Here is an 18,915-nt window from a genome sequence, read left to right as displayed (position 1 = left end):
AGGGTCAAAATCATAGCCAAAGGAGTCGGTTATAAACATCCACACAGGTGAAGCAAATATAAAGCGTGTAAAAAAGCCTTCGTTACAGATGCACGACCAAATAACTAAATTACCTAAAATCTTTCCCACTGCGCCAATTGGCCGGCAAATATATTAATTTTACCGTTTATACATAATAAACGGTAAAATTTAAATTTTTTGTATCATTTATCGTCAGTTACTAAATTGTTTTTTTATTCCCGCACCATCATAATACGTTATTTTCGTACAATCATGATTATTTTTTCTTTCCTTTTTTTACTAATGTTATTTATGCATCGCGTACATTTTATTTAAGGGGGAAAACCGTAATCACGTCTTGATTTTTATTCGTAATGTTCTTTTTTACCGAAAACCCGATTGCAAAGGTCAGGTCAGTACACAAACAGTGCCAGGATTATTATACAAATTTTCCTACTCAAGTAAATGTAAAGGTAAATAATGTTTTTTTAATAGCGCTTAACGATACTTTAATATATGTTAACTATGTGAAACAATTAGTTAATGGGTGTCACTGCTTCGCAAATAGTTTCCGTGATTAGAGCGCTTAAACGTTCACGAACTAGCAATGTCTATGTTTTTTAACTCCCGACGCAAAACAATTGGGTGTTGTAGGTTAAACTTGTCTGTGTGGGTGCGTGTGTGTGTGTGTGTGATGAACCGATCTGTATATATTACATATTTTTTCACAATTCCCTCAATATGGGTATCAAAAGAAAGGGCTAGACTGGTAGAATATTCTGCACCATGACTTTCAAATCCAAGATGGCCACCATCAGAAAAAATGGTTTGACTAGTAGAATAATGTACACTATACTCATAAAAGACGGGGTATTTTAAATTTTAAATTTATATATTGCCAAAAGGTCTCCTTTTAGTAACAGAATTAAGAACATCCAGAAACCGTGTACACGACTAATATTGAAGCATCGAAAACCAGTTCACTAGTGTTTCTCGTACTGTTGTGGTGGTTACTCTATTCATACCATTTAGCAGTTGACAGTAATGATTTTACCTCGGACGTTTTAAAGTTTACCATAAAATGGGAAAATGGGAAAAGTTAGTAAGCTAGCAACATTCCGCGGGTGTGAAGTGTAGTGCGCGGGGCGTTTTCACTGTTTGGACACAGTGCACTGCATGCAATGGCTGAATGACAGTCCTATATTTTTTTAATTCTATTTTTTGAGCAATACGTTTACGTTTTGAAACTGTCAAATAAAAAATCTGCTCGATATTTAGGATGTCTAACGATTCAAAGAATTTAAATGGTTGTACTTAAACGTATAAATATTGCAGATCTGAACGGTTTGAACCCTCTGATTTAATTGCACTTGGAAGGTTTTTACCAGTTCAGTTACGACCGTGGTCCTCTTAAAAGCTATAAATTGTGCAATCAATAGTCTACGTGACTGCATGGTAGCATCTAGGGTCTGGGTCTGGGTCTGGCGCAACGGTGAGCGTTGTCATTCTAAGTTGGGGGTGCCAGGCTCGACTCCGGCAAGGGCAATTCGGGAGTTTATAATTGCTGAATTTTCTCCGGTCTGGTCGGGTGGGAGGCTTCGACCGTGTTTACCAACAAAGAGGTGACGCCGAGCGATTTAGCGTTGTGGTACAATGTCGCGTAGAAACCGATTTGGGTTATGGGTTAAATATAACTGCTATACTCCCTAACAGGTAAGCCCGCTACCATCGTAGACTGCATCACCACTTAACACCAGTTGAGATTGCAGTCAAGGGCTAACTTGTCGTTGAATATCAAAAAGGGGACCACGCGGCCGATCGATCGCTGGTCTGACCAGTAAAGTCGGAAAAAGTATACACGAAAATATCAACACTGGCTATTACTTTTAAAAAAAACAACAGTATATAGAAACATCCTCCTGTTTTGTGATATTTTCTGAATGAGATAAGTAGTACTTACCTCTTCAGTGATTAAATGATCCCCATGGAGTTCTCCCAAGCTCGGCCTTTTGAGAGCTCTCCTAGAATTTCTGTAGTTTTCCATTCTAGGCAACGCTTCCCTTGTAAGTTGTGCCAGCGACCGTTTTCTCCTCCACCCGGCATCGTGGAGCCATGTTTCTGGTTGAGGATTGGGATCTCCTCTTTCGACCGTCTCCACTGAAGAGCGTAAAGGTCTGGAGATGATACTAGCGCCCATATGGATGCCATTCTTCTTACACTCTGAGTCCACGGTGGAAACAGTGAATCTAGAAGAAACAATATAAGGTATATAATGGGATAGATACTTTGGGCGATTTGTTCCCTCGTCATAGTGTCAAATGAAAGTTTTTATTCCAATTTGTCCCCCTAAAAACAGCAGAGGGACAGGCCAGAATTAATTAGTTTGATCTGTTCCCTCGTGGTGTCCAGGGGGGGCGAATAGAACTTCTTATTCTTTTCTGACCCCAGCCCGGCTAGCATGGGCAAGAGACATTTATATCCCCGGGAAAAGGATATGAATTTATCTTCTCCCACAGCTTTATAAACTCTCAGAGCACTGGCGCACATGTGGATATAATATCCAAATACTATATGTGTATTAATAAACGGGGGTAAACTTCTCCTATTCCATGTTCCAGTGATTTAGCAAATGGGCACGTTAATTATATCCCTTGTCAGGGGATATAAATCGGGGGATATAATTTCTGTATCCCGCCCGTGCTAGCCCTTCTGAGGAGACAGAGCGGGGGGGCAAATATAAAAAATGTGTATGATGTGTTTGAAATTAATTGAGTGCTAGTATTAGGATATGCATTTAATTATTCTGCATTGCATATTTCTATACGATTAATTTTGGATACAATTTAATTCTTATTGAGCGAGTAACTCTAAGTTAGACTTAAATCGGTATTTTAAAAAAGACGTGGTAATTACCTGGTGTCCGCCATTTTACTGGGTCAACTTTGTAGACTACCGGAAAATCGTATTATGTGTGGCCTTTACTTTGTTGAAACGGATCATAATATGACTGTCATCCGATGCTATCCTTAACCACATAGTTTTCCGTCTTGAATCTGAAAAAAAAGACTATTTACTATCAAGTTCAAGGTATTCCATTTGTTATAAAAATAGTTAATTAAAAATACAACTTCAAAAGTTAGAGAAAGTTACAAGAAACAAAAGTTATGTCTATCGGTGCATGTGTTTTGAAGTCCGCTCCTATTTTGAAAGTACCAACTCAAGAAATCGCCTCCGTTTCCAACAAGAAACTATAACAATTTGGATAAAGGAATTTGAATATTTTAGGATCCTATAATTAAAAAAAAAACTTATACTTAGTAAGCCGAGCGGACAGACAGAGAGGAAAATGGCGCAAAATATTTAAATTCAATGCTAGCGCCCTAAATCTTACTTTTTATTTTTGAAGGTCCTTATTTAAGGTTACGGTTAAATTTAATGAAGCTTATTTGAGGACATCGTCAACCGTATAAAAAAATACAGTGATTTAATAGATGTAGGTACAAAAATATGCATCCAATTGAAACAACATCCTTGTCATAAAAGAAAAATATATAATATAAGATAATCATGCACCTGAAATATACCTACTCTGATACTACCCTACACGCTAATGAGGCTGAGGCTGAGGCTAATGAGTCGATCAAGAATGACTTCAATGGGGGCCAAAAAAGCTACGTCAAATCTTTTATAGTGTGCAATTTGATTTCCCTCGTGTGTCTTATTTATGGTTAAGTGCATGTAGTTACAGTGAGTAAATTAAATGAATACTAAATATTAATCTGTTTAACAACCGTACTTTTATAGTTTATTGTCTTAAAGCCACAGTTCATGCTATCTACGGATTTGATCAAAGATAACGTTGAGGGGTTGAACAGTGAGCACGTTGAAGGTACCTAAGCATCGCAACATGGCAATGTAGCTGAATTTAGCTTTTCTTGATTTTTCACTCGTAGACTCGTAGCACTGACCTGCGGCTCGTGCGTGAGGATCAACATACCAGACTAGTATCATAATACAATATTTTTTAAAAGTTAAGTTGTTGTTAATCTGAAGAGTAAGCTTTACATAAATTATCTATATATATATGTTCATATATATATATACATATTATCTATATATATATTTTTTTTTTCTCGCACGTCCAAAGGTGGGTGCGTCTTCTGTAAGCAGATTTATAGTTGTGCATAAAGAGAGAAAAAAAAGAATCTGAAGGTACTCCAATTCGTTAAATTTTTTGGTTTTGTAAACCGATTGTTCGAATTATTTATTCAAGCAATCCACCCGCCGCGCCGCCGCGCCGCTGTGGTAAATCCATTGCATAATGCTGCATTATCATTAACTATTATGGCTTTTATATAACTCGCTGATTAGTGTTGTTACAACTAACAGCTGATAGTGCATATTTTGCCTAGTTACAGGTATTTTAATACATTTTTTCTTATAAAGGCGTATACATAACCAAGAAAAAGTGCCGTTGACCCTAGTATATAACGAAAAATGCTTGTGAAATGCACATCGAGCGATCGGAAGGGTCAAGTAGGTTTCTACCAATTCGATTGCATGAAAGTACTCCGATTTATGTTATTAGAAAACAGTGTTGTCACTAGATGGCGCTATTTCACACAATTAGGGATGTTGACTAATTTTGAAAAACTGCCCCATGATGTTCGCAAGTATTACTACTATATCCAAAAATATATCTTATTTTTCCAGAAATTAAAGGTTTTGTTGATATAAATTGCAATATGTTAATGTTGATAATGTTTTTTAAATATACCTACCGCGAAAACGTTGGGCGTTATGGCGTCGTGACGTCATAGGCAAATTAGAGGTTTGTAAGTCCTAGTTGCAGAGGTATACTGATTTTGGTATTTATAACAAAATAGTTTGGAATCACAAAATACGTAATTTTTTTCAATTTTAATTCTGAATTCGCCTTTTCACCTGTCATAGCGCATCGCTAGATTTTGCAGTTTTATAAATTAAAAAATAAATGCAATTCTCATTTGTAATATAAACAAAAAAACGTTTTTCATAATACATAAATAATATATCATTACATAAATACAGTATTTAATCGATGATCGATCTTCGTTACTCATCATGCCAATTGTAGTTAACTTTACTAACGCGATTGAAAAGGGGCAGGTTATAAACCGTCGACCTGTTTACCTGTTAGCTTATTAAACACACAGATTTATTGTTTAACGTACTCGTAAAAAGATTCTATCTTAAGATTCACAGCTGTTTTATTAGGTAAGGTGGAACTCTACAAACACTAATGTGCTTCTGGCTTCATTCCTTACAGTTATGAATGAAAACATTGTACGGAAACCGGACGGGATATTTCAAGATGAAATTCTCGGAATATACAAACTGCAATATTCGCGCTAGCGTCAATGTTTGAAGTTATATATTTTTCATTATTTCTTCTATGACTTATCCAGATTTGCCAATTTCAATTGTTTATTCCAATAAGAGTGGTAATGATATATCCAGTCATTATATTAAAGCAATCTATCAAGAAATTAAAGAAACCGTGTCGTATTACCACCTATACATACTAGCGGACGAACGTTTACCTAGTTCATCGCCTTATTAATGAATTAAGTACTCACTGATGTACGAGACGATATTAATCCTCGTAAAATTAAGAAAAAACTTAAATCCTACTTTTTAAGTCACTTTGATCATTTATACATAACATTTTAAACTGGCATTAATGTTCTGTAGTTAACGTACCTAATTAATTTTCTGTTAGCATATATGAAGGGTGTTTTTCTCATGCTAGCTATACTTAAGTATTTTTGTGTTATTTTTTACGTAAATAAATAAATAAAATAAATATAGAATGACGTTACAGATTCAAGATGACCTTTACTTACTTACTTAATATTATAAATGCGAAATTGCTGCGACTTCGTCTGGGTGGACTTCATAATTGGGTCCAAAAGAAATGAAAATTGTAAAAGTAATAAAAAACCTAATCAAATTTACACCCGTGATATCGCTGTAGCGCTGTATTAGAGAAAAATAGCTGCAGTTTTGCGTTTCAGCTATTGCGTATTTAAAAAGGTACACATATAATTTAAATTAATACACTCCTATACACGACATCATTTATATATCAATTTTTAATCTTGCTAGGGGAACTATTTGAGAGATCGGTATCGAAAATACATGTCCTTTTCCATTGCATAGGTGACATGAATGGCAAATTTCAAAGCTGTCTGAAACAGCTCTTAAACAATTTTCAATAGGAATCGGAATAAAAGGTAGCCTGTGTTCTTTCCCCTGTAAAGGCTACATGCATGCCAAATTTCATCCAAATCCTTTCAGCCGTTTTTTACGTGATTGAGTAACAAACATCCACACTTTCACATTTATAATATTAGTAGGATAGGGATAGAAGCAGGCGTTACTTAGCGGAAATCCATAATATATTATGAAAATTAAGCTTAATTTACAATACTCCGCAAACAGCTGGAAAATCTTAATCCTTATACTCCACACCAAACAGATCTTTGGCCCTCTACGCACGTTTCGCATATTCAGGAGATTTTGACTTTACAATAATTAATTCTTAAAACTTTACTCATTTTTACTTAACAATTGAAGGATTGAAGAAATTATAAATAACATCTTACAAATTCTCCTGCTGTTCGCGGAATTTAGCAAATTAAGCTTAATTTTCATAAGGATTAGTAGGATTAGAAGGATAGTAAGGATTAGCTAATATGAATTATTGACTGCCTCGTTGTTCAAAGTGTGACATTTTCTACCTCTTACGATACTGTGAAACCGTACTGTCACTAGATGCCGCTCCTTGGATACCATATAAATTGTAGTTACTATACCCAACCGAAAAAGTAAACAGACTAGGCACTCGGTAAACCATATCGAGTGGATAGTCTAATAAAATAAAATAATTTTATTTCAGGACGGAGATCCATATACAAAATAAAATGAAAATTTAGAGATTAAAAATAAAAATTAAGCTTATAATGGTTGAACACCATTACTCTATCATTAATGTATGTTAGATGATATATTACTGTTTAGAAATCGATTTTCGGGAATTGAAAGAGGGTTAAGTTTTTCCAGTGTACGTATGTACTTATGTATACATAAGTACATGTAAGAACATGTATATGTATATTTCTATGGTACGGCTTGTCGTGTTTTATCGAAGTGGTAAATAGATTCGTCTGAGCCGTGTGTGTCATTGGGTACAATCAAATAAAAAACAAAGTTAAGGTTTTTTGGCGACAAAAAGTAATCAAAGTAAACGTAAAACGCAGTCAGGTTTTTTATTTTTTTTATTAATTAACTAGAAATGATCAGTACCCGTTGGATAAGGACCTAGGTAAGTTCCGGTTAATAAAACTGGCAGGTAACAAGAATCGTTCAAGAATCGCACACCCTGTGCATGCCACTGCATATAACTTTACATAATATACGTATTATGAATGTGTGTATGTATTATGTATACAGTGTGTTCCAAATTTAACAAGTGTAACATTAATAAAACTACTTTATTATTGGTGATGCAAAGGCGTGGTATGCAAATGTAATGTTAGCACGTAATATTTTCAATAATGTACGCGTATTGTCGGTTTAGTGGTAAACTTTGGAATGCCGCCAAATATTGCCTCCCATTGTAACTAATTCTATTTCCATGAATGAAACCCACGTCATCGACTGTGACTCAGTTGCAGCTATAATACTGATAGTGGGTAAAATAGGATTAATGTTGTCCTTACTGATAATAATTCACTTAACCTTAACCTTGCCTGTTAAAATAAAGTCCTCCATCCAGTCTGAAATAAAGTCCTCTATACAGTCTATAAGTACCTAGGTACCCACTGAGTGGATAAAGTTATTTATTTATTTATTTAAACAACTTTATTGCATAATATAGGAAACACACACAGGAACACTTACTTAAATATAATTATGTGCAAAAGGCGTCCTTATCACTAAAAGTGATCTCTGCCAGGCTACTAAGAAAATAAGACAATGAGTGACTGGAAATCGCAATTCTATACATATAATTACATAGATTCATTTACACACAAAAAAATACATAGATAATTAAAGAACATAATAAATGTAATACTATATATAAATATATTATATACATACATAAACATATCGTATTAACATATTTATTGTGTCAAACAGTGCCTCTTTACACGAATCTTTAAAATCGCAAGGGAGAAAGTTAATATCTGTTACATCTATACTTATAATAAATCTGTAACTGGAAGATTTCTGTCCATTTTATATATTTAGAAAATTTTGACCGGGGGATGCTTTATAATCGATACTGAGTCCAAAACAGATTTTTATTTAATTTTTGTCTTTCTATCTGTCCGGGCATCACGTGAAAACTACTGAACGGATTTAAATAAAATTTGCATAGTTGTAGCTGATATTCCGGGTCAACATATAGGATACTTTTTATCCCGATAAACAGTAAGTTTCCTGTGGGAAACGGGATGAAATTTTTTATCAATCAAAGTCAAAGTCAAAAGTCAAAAATATCTTTATTCAAGTAGGCCCACAGGTGGCACTTTTGATGCGTACATAAGAATTACACGGTAGTGAGATGATGGCGATAACCACATTCGTAAACTTAAAACTAAAGCTACGAGGGTTCCAAACGCGTCCCGGTCTAAGAAGAAGCCCACAACAAACTTAGCCGGGTGATTTTTTTTTTTTTTTGTTATCGCCATCTCACAATGTAATTTTAAATTATTAGAAGAGCAACCTGGTTAGAGCAATAATTTACACCCAAGCTTTTTTATCGTTTACGTAGTCCTTTATACTATAATAGGACTTTTCTATAAGCTTACGTTTAATACAAACTTTGAACTTTTTAAGAGACATCTCCAAGATGTCAATTGGTAGTTTATTGTAGAATTGTATGCAATTTCCTTTAAACGAATTATGAATTTTATGTAACCTAGTATATTGCACTGTAAGTTTATTCTTACTTCTAATGTTTAAATTATTGCAGTCACATTTTTTCTTAAATTTAGAAATGTTTTTATGGACGTACATTAAATTTTCAAATATGTACTGACTATACACTGTCATTATTTTAAAATCTTTAAATTTATCTCTCAATGACTCTCTCGGACCCATTTTGTAGATAGAACGAACAGCCCTCTTCTGCAGCACGAAAATAGTGCTAATATCAGCAGCATTACCCCAAAGTAAAATTCCATATGACATAATGCTGTGAAAGTAACTAAAATATACCAGTCTAGCAGTTTCTACGTCGGTCATATGGCGTATCTTCTTTACCGCATAGGCAGCAGAACTAAGCCTGTTCGATAAATTATTTACATGAGGGCCCCATTGAAGTTTAGAATCTAACGTTATTCCTAGAAAAACTGTCGTATCCTCCAGTTTCAGTTCCTCATTATTAAGTAGTACAGTGGTTTTCACGTGTTTAACATTAGGTAAAGTGAATTTTATACACTTGGTTTTTTTTCCGTTAAGAACCAAATTATTAGCTTCAAACCACTGTACCACTTTAGCGAGAGAGTTGTTTACGTCGTCAAAAGCTAGTTCACGTCGATTTATTTTAAAAGTCAGTGATGTATCATCGGCAAACAGAACTATCCCGTGTTTATCCTTGGCAAGGTAAGGAAGGTCATTAATGTAAATAAGGAACAGAAATGGTCCTAATATAGACCCCTGTGGGACACCTATTTTCATAACTGATCCATTAGACCGTTTTCCATTCACGTCGACTTTCTGAATTCTATCGCGTAGATAGTTACTCATTAAGTCTAGAGCTACACCCTGAATTCCATAGTGGTGTAGTTTCCTAACTAACGTTTCGTGTTGAACACAATCAAACGCCTTAGATAAGTCACAGAACACACCAAGTGCATCACGTGACTCCTCCCAGGCTTCAAATATGTTTTGTATTAGCTCAACACCTGCGTCGATTGTTGAGCGACCCCGTGTGAAACCAAATTGCTTAATATGAAGTAAATTATACTTATGAAAATGGTAAAGTAATTGATTTAAAATGAGTTTTTCAAAGATTTTACTGAAAGTGGGTAGTACGGATACTGGTCTAAAGTTAGTGGGGTCAGAAGTACTACCCGATTTAAACAATGGAACTATTTTACTAAGTTTCATTAAGTCAGGAAACACACCACAATCTATACAATTATTAAATATTAAGGCTAAATCGGGTGCAACAATATCAATTAATGATTTGACAACGTTTACGGAAATGCCCCACAGATCATTTGTTTTTTTATTAATTAATAATTTAAAGGCTTTAATAACGTCAGAGCCACTAACATGCGTGAATTTAAAAGAATGGTTACACTCAGGCACATTTTCCTTTAATAGAGAGAGAGCCATATCTGGTGAAGAGTTTAATGATTCTGTTGTGGAGACGGGAATGTTGGTAAAGAAGGTTTCAAAAGCAGTAGCCACCTCGAAATCTGTTGTTAAGGCTTTATTATCTACATTAAGTTTAAAATTAATATTTCGTGGTGTTACTCTTCCCGTCTCCTCATTCATTATGTTCCAAGTAGTTTTGATTGCATTGCTGCTATTTTTAATTTTATTTTTGATGTATCGCGTCTTTTCTAAGTGGCAAGCGCGTTTAAAATTCTTGGAGAACAATTTAACATAATCCCCAAACTTATCACCAGTGTTAAATTGACGTTCAGCATACAATTCGTACAGCTTTTGCCTATTTTTATGAAGTTCAACTGTCGCCCACTCACTAAAATTTAATGTATCAGTAATCACACACACAATTTTACTTGATACCTCCGTTGAATTTGAATCGATTGTAATAATTCTTTTTTTATTGGAAAGTGTGTACTATTAAGCATACATTGTCTAATTTTAATGAAGATCTGATAAATATTACCGGAGATAAAGGACATAACTCTTTACAGATAACAGCACGTCGCGTCGTAAGGCTTATGGGACAACTATCGAATGCATACGTACCATCCTGGAATAGCTCATAGGCTTCTTTTTATCCCGGAAAAGCAAACAGCTCCTACAGGATAGCATCGCAATTTTTTCCGCATTTGTCTTTTAAAATCCGCGCGGCGGAGTTTTAGATCGACGTGGTTTTTTTAGATAGGCATAGTTGAAATATTAACAAGCTTTTGAGTTTGTTTGGTTGAACGCGCTTATCTCAGAAAATGCTGTTTCGATTTCGATTTTTTTTTGGATTGGGAGTATCAATTAAGGCTGTATAACATCACGCTAAGACAAAAAATATCCTTTTTGAGAGATTTCGATGCGTGCGATGCGTGAACGGTAAACGTTACGCCAAACGACGGAAATATGCAGTAAGTATATCGAGATCGTTTCTTTAAAGTTCTATAAAACAGTCCGCAACGACATACGACTACTTTTTGAAGTTGAGTCATTCGCAGACGAAGTCGCGCGGGTCCGCTAATAGTTCATGAAGTAGTAGCTGTTCACCGTAAATTTGTCCGCGTTATGATTTTTTCCCATAAAAACTTTTGTCCGCTACATAATGTACCTCGGTTCTCCTCGTCTGATTACCCGCCTTAGCTATTGATTTATTTTCTCGATATGAACATGATGTTAAAGTTTATTTTTTGACTAACAGACACATCCGTTTAATTAATTTGTATAGAGCAAGTCCAGACAAGATTTCTTCAAAACTTTCTGCTGTAGTCCGCGTAGAGCAAAAAGGATCCCCGATCGAACTCGACTCGAATTGCAAGGGCAATTTGTAAATTTATAATTACGGAATATTTACAGGTCTAGTGTGAGGCTTCGGCCGTTGTTAATTACTACCCTACCGATAAAGCAAACAAAAACATACAAACCGATTAACAGGTAAGGTTAGACTGTTACCATCTTAGGCTTTATTATCCCTTACCATCATCAACTTAGAGTGTAATAAAAAAAAAAAGATACAATAATATTCTTTGAGGTTAGTGAGTCGGGCATCATGACATGGCAACCCAAACCTCATGTTATTGAAACTAGGGAATAACCCGTTAACTAGCTTATGATTAAAACTGGTTTTTCGCTATTATGGTTTACGCATGTGTGTAAAAAATGCGTGACACAGTTACAAATCGCGGTTTTTATGACTTTCATATTAATATCATGCTTCAACGGTACAGGAAAATATTAGTAAACCTACAAGCCTGAGAGTTCCCCTTTATATTCTTCTTTAGCCTCGAGAATTCGGCGACGACGAAGATATGGGGGCTGGGCTGGGACTGAGCCAGCCTTTGACACACATTTTTATTTCATTTAAAACGAAGTAATGATACAAATGTAAAGACGATTTTTTCTTCCTTTCCTTCAAAGACGTGTCATCATATCATAGGTCTTTTGTAGAGAGTTCCAAAATTCAAGGTCCTTTGCCGCTTGTTCCAACGGTTCAGCGACTCGCTTGATGTCGTCTGTCCAACTTATCGGAGGCTTACGCTTCGTTTAAACTTAAAAGGCGTGTGTAGTCAACCAGTCTGCACGTGGCCAGCGTGGTAGACTACAGCCAGAACCCTTCTCATTCTGAGATGAGACCAGTACCCTGTGGGCCGACAATGGGTTGATAACGATGATAATATCAATATTATAAATGTGTTCGTTACCTGTGTTCGACCATCAACCAATGCAATCGATATTAAAGAAAAGCAGAAAGCCTTTAGCTATTTTATTCCAAAAAAAGCAAACGGAATCGATAAAAAACGGAAGATATAAGTAGGTTTAGCTATTTTGCATCATGACAGTTTTGCGTCTTGGAGATAAACATAGTAGGTAGGTAGGTTAGACCTTAAAAAATAAAAGTTAAATAACTTAACAAAAAAAATTTTAACAAAAAAAAAAAACGCAGATTGAGTTCTGGCAACAGTACATGCAAAGATGAGTTATCCCTACTAATATTATAAATGTGAATGTAAGTTTGTTTGTTACGCTTTCAAGCAAAGACTACTCAACAGATCCTCATGAAACTTTGTACACATATTCTTGGAAGTGTTAGAAGTAATACAGGATAGAGATTATAATAATTTTGCCCAAACTGTGGTTGGAGATAGAGGGCAGAACACCTCAGCGGACAGCAGCAAACCCTTCATTTAAGGCTTAGTGATACTGAATGCTTTAAATTTTTTTAGATCTACAACTAAATTTAATGCCACATCAAAAAACAAAATCAAACGCAGACGAAGTCGCGGGCAACAGCTAGTTCTAATATAATTCATCTTGATCCGTGTAACGCCTTAGCCCCCTATCATCTTAGACTGCACCATCACTTACCACCAGGTGAGATTGGTACCAATGCGTAACTTGTAGTGGAATAAAGAACAACAAAAACTCCTAAGCTAGCTAAGTTGCATGCCGTAAACGCTATGCTTAAACGAATATACCTTTGATGTCGTTGGTTTAAACAGACCTTTAAAATGCTCCGAGCTTATCCAGTAAGAACTGGTTTTCTCCACTTCATCTGATTTTAATCACGATAACATTCTACATACCTCGCATTCTGTACAATTAGAACTGACTTAAGAGCTATCATCGGCTAATAGTTTATTCCTTTGTTATAAAGTTATATTCCTTTGTGTAAACATTATGCGGTAATACATACTTAATATTAAGTATAATATATACTACATACATGTAAATCGAGTCTGTCGGTTTATTCGTTGCCTATGATCGTTTTAGTTCCAGGACTTTGATAGCTTGCCTATAACAGGTATTAGTGGACTGTAGATTTTCGAAACCCGATTGGCGCAGTCAGCAACGGCTTTGCTTTCTAAGTCCAGGTCTGTGAATTCGATTCCCACGACGATTGGAATTTTTTTGTGTGATAAAGATGCTTATCAGTGTTTTATGAATATTTACATATTCATAAAAATATTCATCAGTTATCTTACGTACTTCTGGCTTCTTAACCGATTTAGTTAAGATTCTATTAATCCTTACTAGTAAATAATTACTAACTATAAAGTTTTAACTAGAAATTAATATTATAAATGCGAAAATGTGTTTGTTTGTTTGTCCTTGCTTTACGTCCAAACTAAGTAACCAATCAACTTTTTTTTGGCATATAGTTAGTAAAAAGGAGAGAGAGTAAAATAGGATACTTTTCATTCTAGAACGGCTAGCATGGGTAGGAGACAATTATATCCCGGGGGAAAAGATAATAATTTATGTTCTCCCATAGCTTTATCAACTCTCAGAGCACTGGCGCACGAGTGGAAATAATATCCAAGTAATATATGTGTAACAATAAACGGGGGCAAATTTCTTGTATTCTACGTTACCGTGGTTTGGCAGGTGGACACTTTAATTATATCCCCTGTCAGTAGATATTATATTTAACTCCCTGCTGAAAAACAAGCGGTTCCCATGGGAGTTTAAAAAAACCCTAATAAACACGGGAAACAGTTAGTAAGCTTTTAAAAGAGCATGCCATTGTAAAATCTAGACAGATAGTACAATGGCATGCTCGTAGAATCTGCCTAGATTTTACAATGGCATGCTTGTTACGTTAGGGGTAAGGTAACGTCAGGTTCTACTTCCTACTAAAAACAATGAATGAAAGATGCTATATTTGAGATACCACATCGGAAAACGTAGCATTTGTAAACTCCTCGCAAAATAGAAAAGCGGCACAAGACGGTACTTTAACAGGATAGTTTCCAATATCATCCTAAGTTCGTATTTTTCAGTCTATTTTTCATACCTACACGTGTATAGCGCTGGTACATAAGTCATCTAGAATAACTGCAGTTTTTATGAAGGTCATACGTAAAGACAATATTGAGTCATCGAAATCGGCCCAGTGGAAGGCGTAACACGTGTGTCAAATAAAATCATGTACAATCCTTACTGCCATGATAAATGCGAAATTGTGTTCGTTGGTTTATCCTATCCTATGTCCTTTTATGCAGCAACACAACAAGTATGTGTATGATTTTTTCTAAAAACAAAAGTTTCCTTATTGTGAAGAGCTAAAGATTGGATAGAAGCAGGCGTTACTTTGTGGAAATCCATGATATATTATGAAAATTAAGCTTAATTTGCTATAGTCCGCGAAAAGCAGGAGATGTTGAGGGTACATTGCCGAAGATCTGTTTGGTGTGGAGTATAAGGATTGAAGAAATTATAAATTACATACAGATTCTCCTGCTGTTCGCGGAGTATAGCAAATAAAGCTTAATTTTCATAAGAAGAGCTAAAGGGCTTTTCTAAGAATATAATCATAAACATCATATTAAAACATTACCGGCCCACTACCACCAGTCCGGGAACGGGTCTCTTGTAATGAGTCCACCACGGAGTCTACCACGCCAGCCCAGTGCGGATGGACACCATACTACACCTTTGAGAACGTTATCGAGAACTCTCCGGCATGCAGGTTTCCTCACGATGTTTTCTTTTACCGTTGAAGCAGTTGATATATTAAGTGCTTAAAACGCACATAACTTAAAGTCGAAGTCCTGCCCACTGGGCTATTTCTCTGGGTCTAGTGGTTTTATTTTCTGGGTCTCTTTCTATTATTAATAATTAGTTATTAAAATAATTAAATTGCCGGATTTCGATATTTTTCGCCATGTTTGTTACAATAGATTTACATAAGGAAGAAGCAGAGAAAAAACCTCACAAAAAATCTTTTGAACAGGAGCTGTAAATATATAGGATTATTCGGTGGTGCAAATATCACCGGCAGGGTGATTATAACCATATAATCCATACAATAAATAAGCAAAAGTAACGTTTGACAGTAGTGATTGCAAGATTTACGCCTGACGCAAGCCTGTCGCGAGATAGGTACGTAATACCCCTGCGGGTCTTCTAATTCCTACTCACGATAATTCTACTTATATTGTAGTAGCAGTAGAGCTACTACAATATAAGTAGAATTATTCCTGCTCACGATAATTCTACTTATATTGTAGTAGCAGTAGAGCTCGTTGCAAGAAGAGACTATGCTCGGAGTATCTCTACGTGATAAAATCAGAAATGTGGAGATCCGTAGAAGAACCAGAGTTACCGACATAACTCAGCGAGTCGCGAAGCTGAAGTGGCAATGGGCGGGGCACATAGTTCGGAGGAGGGATGGACATTGGGGTGCTGGAATGGCACCGTACTGGTAAATGCAGCATTGGTCGACCCCCGACGAGGTGGTAGCCGCTGGATTCAAGCGGCACAAAACCGTGGAATTTGGAACTCTCTACAAAATACCTATGTCGAGCAGTGGATGACTATCGGTTGATTTGACGATGATGATGAGACAAGTGCTTTACTGCAATCAGACCTGATGGTAAGTGATTATGCAGCCTAAGATGCGGCACGCTTGCCTAGAAAATGCCTGTTCACTCTTGATTTCAAGGTACAGCGGGCATTCCAGGCCTTTGCGGTGCGTATCAGAAAGGAAGAAGCAAAGCGATTCGTACGTATTGAAGGTATTTCAACTACGTAAAGGTACGTACATAAGGTGCAGATTCTTTCAGTGCCAATTAACCAAATCGAATAGCTCGTTACTTTCATGCCCTGGGAAATGATGCTGTTTATAGGCGATGGTTTCTCTACTACCATCAAATGGGGGATGCTGGGTCCTTCAAATATTACGATAGAGACCCGCCCAGGCTTCGCAAGTTTGTAAAGGTGGGGCAGTTTGGAGTAATGAGTAATACAATTCCGTACTTAGTACATCTCGTAATTGTCACGTTACAAATTTTTGAATTTCTGTGCTATCTATAATCCCTATCCCTATACCTATCCCTACTAATATTATAAATGTCAATGTAAGTGTGTTTGTTACGCTTGCACGCAAAAACTACTTACTTAACCGATCCTCATGGACCTTTGTAAACATATTCTTGGAAGTGCTAGAAGTATAGGATGGGATAGGATATAGGATACTTTTTATCCCGACATTAAGTGAGGTTCCTTTGGGATAGGGAATGAAAGTGTTTGAAAATTTTACACCATAACTCCGACAAATTATAACCGATTCAAATAAATATTTTTGTACCATAGAGTTTATAATATGTGTTTAATTTTGCCCAAATTTTGTGAAGTTCTGATGAATGTGGTTGCAGATAGAGGACAGAACTTCTCAGCGGACAGCAGCAATTCCCTCATTTAGCGATACTGAATTCTTAAATTTTTTTTGGAACTACAACTAAATTGAATGCCACATCAAAAAACAAAATCAAACGCAGACGAAGTCGCGGGCACCAGCTAGTACTTATAATAAAACTGTTACCGGACGTATTCTGTACATTTAATATATTTTGAAAATTTTGACCGGGGGATGCTTTATAATAGAGTGAGTCCAAAACAGATTTTTATTTAATTTTTGTCCGTCTGTCTGTCTGTCCGGTTATCACGTAAAAACTACTGAGCGGATTTAAATAAAATTTGGTATAGAGGTGGCTGATATTCCGGGTCAAAATATAGGATACTTTTTATCCCCATAAACAATAAGTTTCCTCCGGGAAATGGGATATAAATTTTTATCAATTTTACTTCATGGCTCCGTTAAATTTAAACCGATTTTAATAATTCTCTTTTTATTTGAAAGTGAATATCAATATAATTAAGCAATATATAAAAATATTATATCAAGCAATTTTCGTCTTTTTTTAATAAGGATCTGGTAAATGTCGTCTTTTATTAACAACGATCGAATGCATTTATATCATCCTACTAATATTATAAATGCGAAAGTTTGTAAGTATGGATGTATGGATGGATGTATGTATGTATCAACTAAAATAATGACAACTTATTAACTCAGTAGGTATATCATGTAAAATAATAGAGGGTTCATAGCTAGCCACGATGATTATGCTGTTAGGCATCAGATCTAATCTAGCTTTTTGATTGACTCATACGCAGACGAAGTCGCGAGGGTCCGCTAGTTCTCTTCTCTAATGCATGTTTACTATAATAAACCTCCAACTTGAATCAGTCTGGCTATTGCTGAAAACTGCATTAAAACCCGTTGCGAAGTTTACAAGATCGAAGCTTACAAACAGTGGAAGCTACTTTGTTTTATACTATGTAATTATAATAAAGATTACCGGGGAAGTGTGACAACCTAAATATGGGTGGACCTAGTATTAAATATTTATATACTCGTAAGTACAGATTCAACAGATACTCCATTCTTTGAACAAAACAATATCAGTATTGTATGTTTTCCACGACTTATCTAAAGAGTGTTGAAATAAATGACACCTGTAAACAGGCTTTATTAAAATGGACATGCGATGTCCACGAACAGTACAGTTTTTGTTATCCGCTGATCTAATCGTTTAAATTATGATAATGTGTATTTTCCTCAAGGTTCCACCAGTTGCCTCTAAAAGGTGTAGGGTATTTTAGTTGCTTCGAGTATATTGACATAGTCCTTTGGCGGTTTATCGCCAACAGTTGCGAAGACAAATATTGGCGCATTGCCATGTCTTTACTTTTGTATAACTGGTGTTACATGACAAATAAACCATCCTTCAAATGGTTTATTCTTACATTGGTGTCAGGGCTCTCCGGACAACAGAGCCCTAATGATCGATCACCTTTTTGTCGTGTGGTGACGTCAGATCAGAATGTAGCTGTCATCACCCCTCTTCTTTCCGCGGGTTTCGTACGAGGCGACTAAGGGAATATAATGGAGAGCGGGCAGCAGCGTCTGTGCTACTACTACCATTTTTTTGGCTTGGTGGAAAAGCTTTATTGCTACCTCCGACCCTTGGAGGCTTGGGCAGGACGAAAGTTATATGGGACTCCCCAATCTAAAGGGGTATACCGAAACTAAAAACCACCACGGCATGTCCCTCTTATTGAATGAATGAATGAATGAATACACTTTTATTGTACACCACAAAAACATATAGAAAAATTGTAAATAAAAATTTAACAAAA

The 18,915-nt window shown here is 35.9% G+C and overlaps 1 protein-coding gene across 1 annotated transcript in view; it reads right to left on the bottom strand.

Moving 5' to 3' along the window:
- Positions 1 to 18,915, bottom strand: part of LOC120632612 (bumetanide-sensitive sodium-(potassium)-chloride cotransporter) — a 75,703-nt gene that overhangs the window by 39,735 nt on the left and 17,053 nt on the right. Inside the window, exons 2-3 of the mRNA XM_039902543.1 lie at positions 2,914 to 3,053; positions 1,961 to 2,246 (exon numbers count right to left, since the gene is read on the bottom strand). Coding sequence (XP_039758477.1) covers positions 1,961 to 2,246; positions 2,914 to 2,927 — 300 coding nt within the window. The 5' untranslated portion in view covers positions 2,928 to 3,053. The remainder of the gene's footprint in view (positions 1 to 1,960; positions 2,247 to 2,913; positions 3,054 to 18,915) is intronic.

The sequence above is a fragment of the Pararge aegeria genome, chromosome 20 (assembly GCF_905163445.1).
Source record: "Pararge aegeria chromosome 20, ilParAegt1.1, whole genome shotgun sequence".
Taxonomy (NCBI): domain Eukaryota; kingdom Metazoa; phylum Arthropoda; class Insecta; order Lepidoptera; family Nymphalidae; genus Pararge; species Pararge aegeria.
The sequence above is the reverse complement of the archived record's forward strand: the minus strand, read 5'-3'. Positions and strand labels throughout refer to the sequence as shown.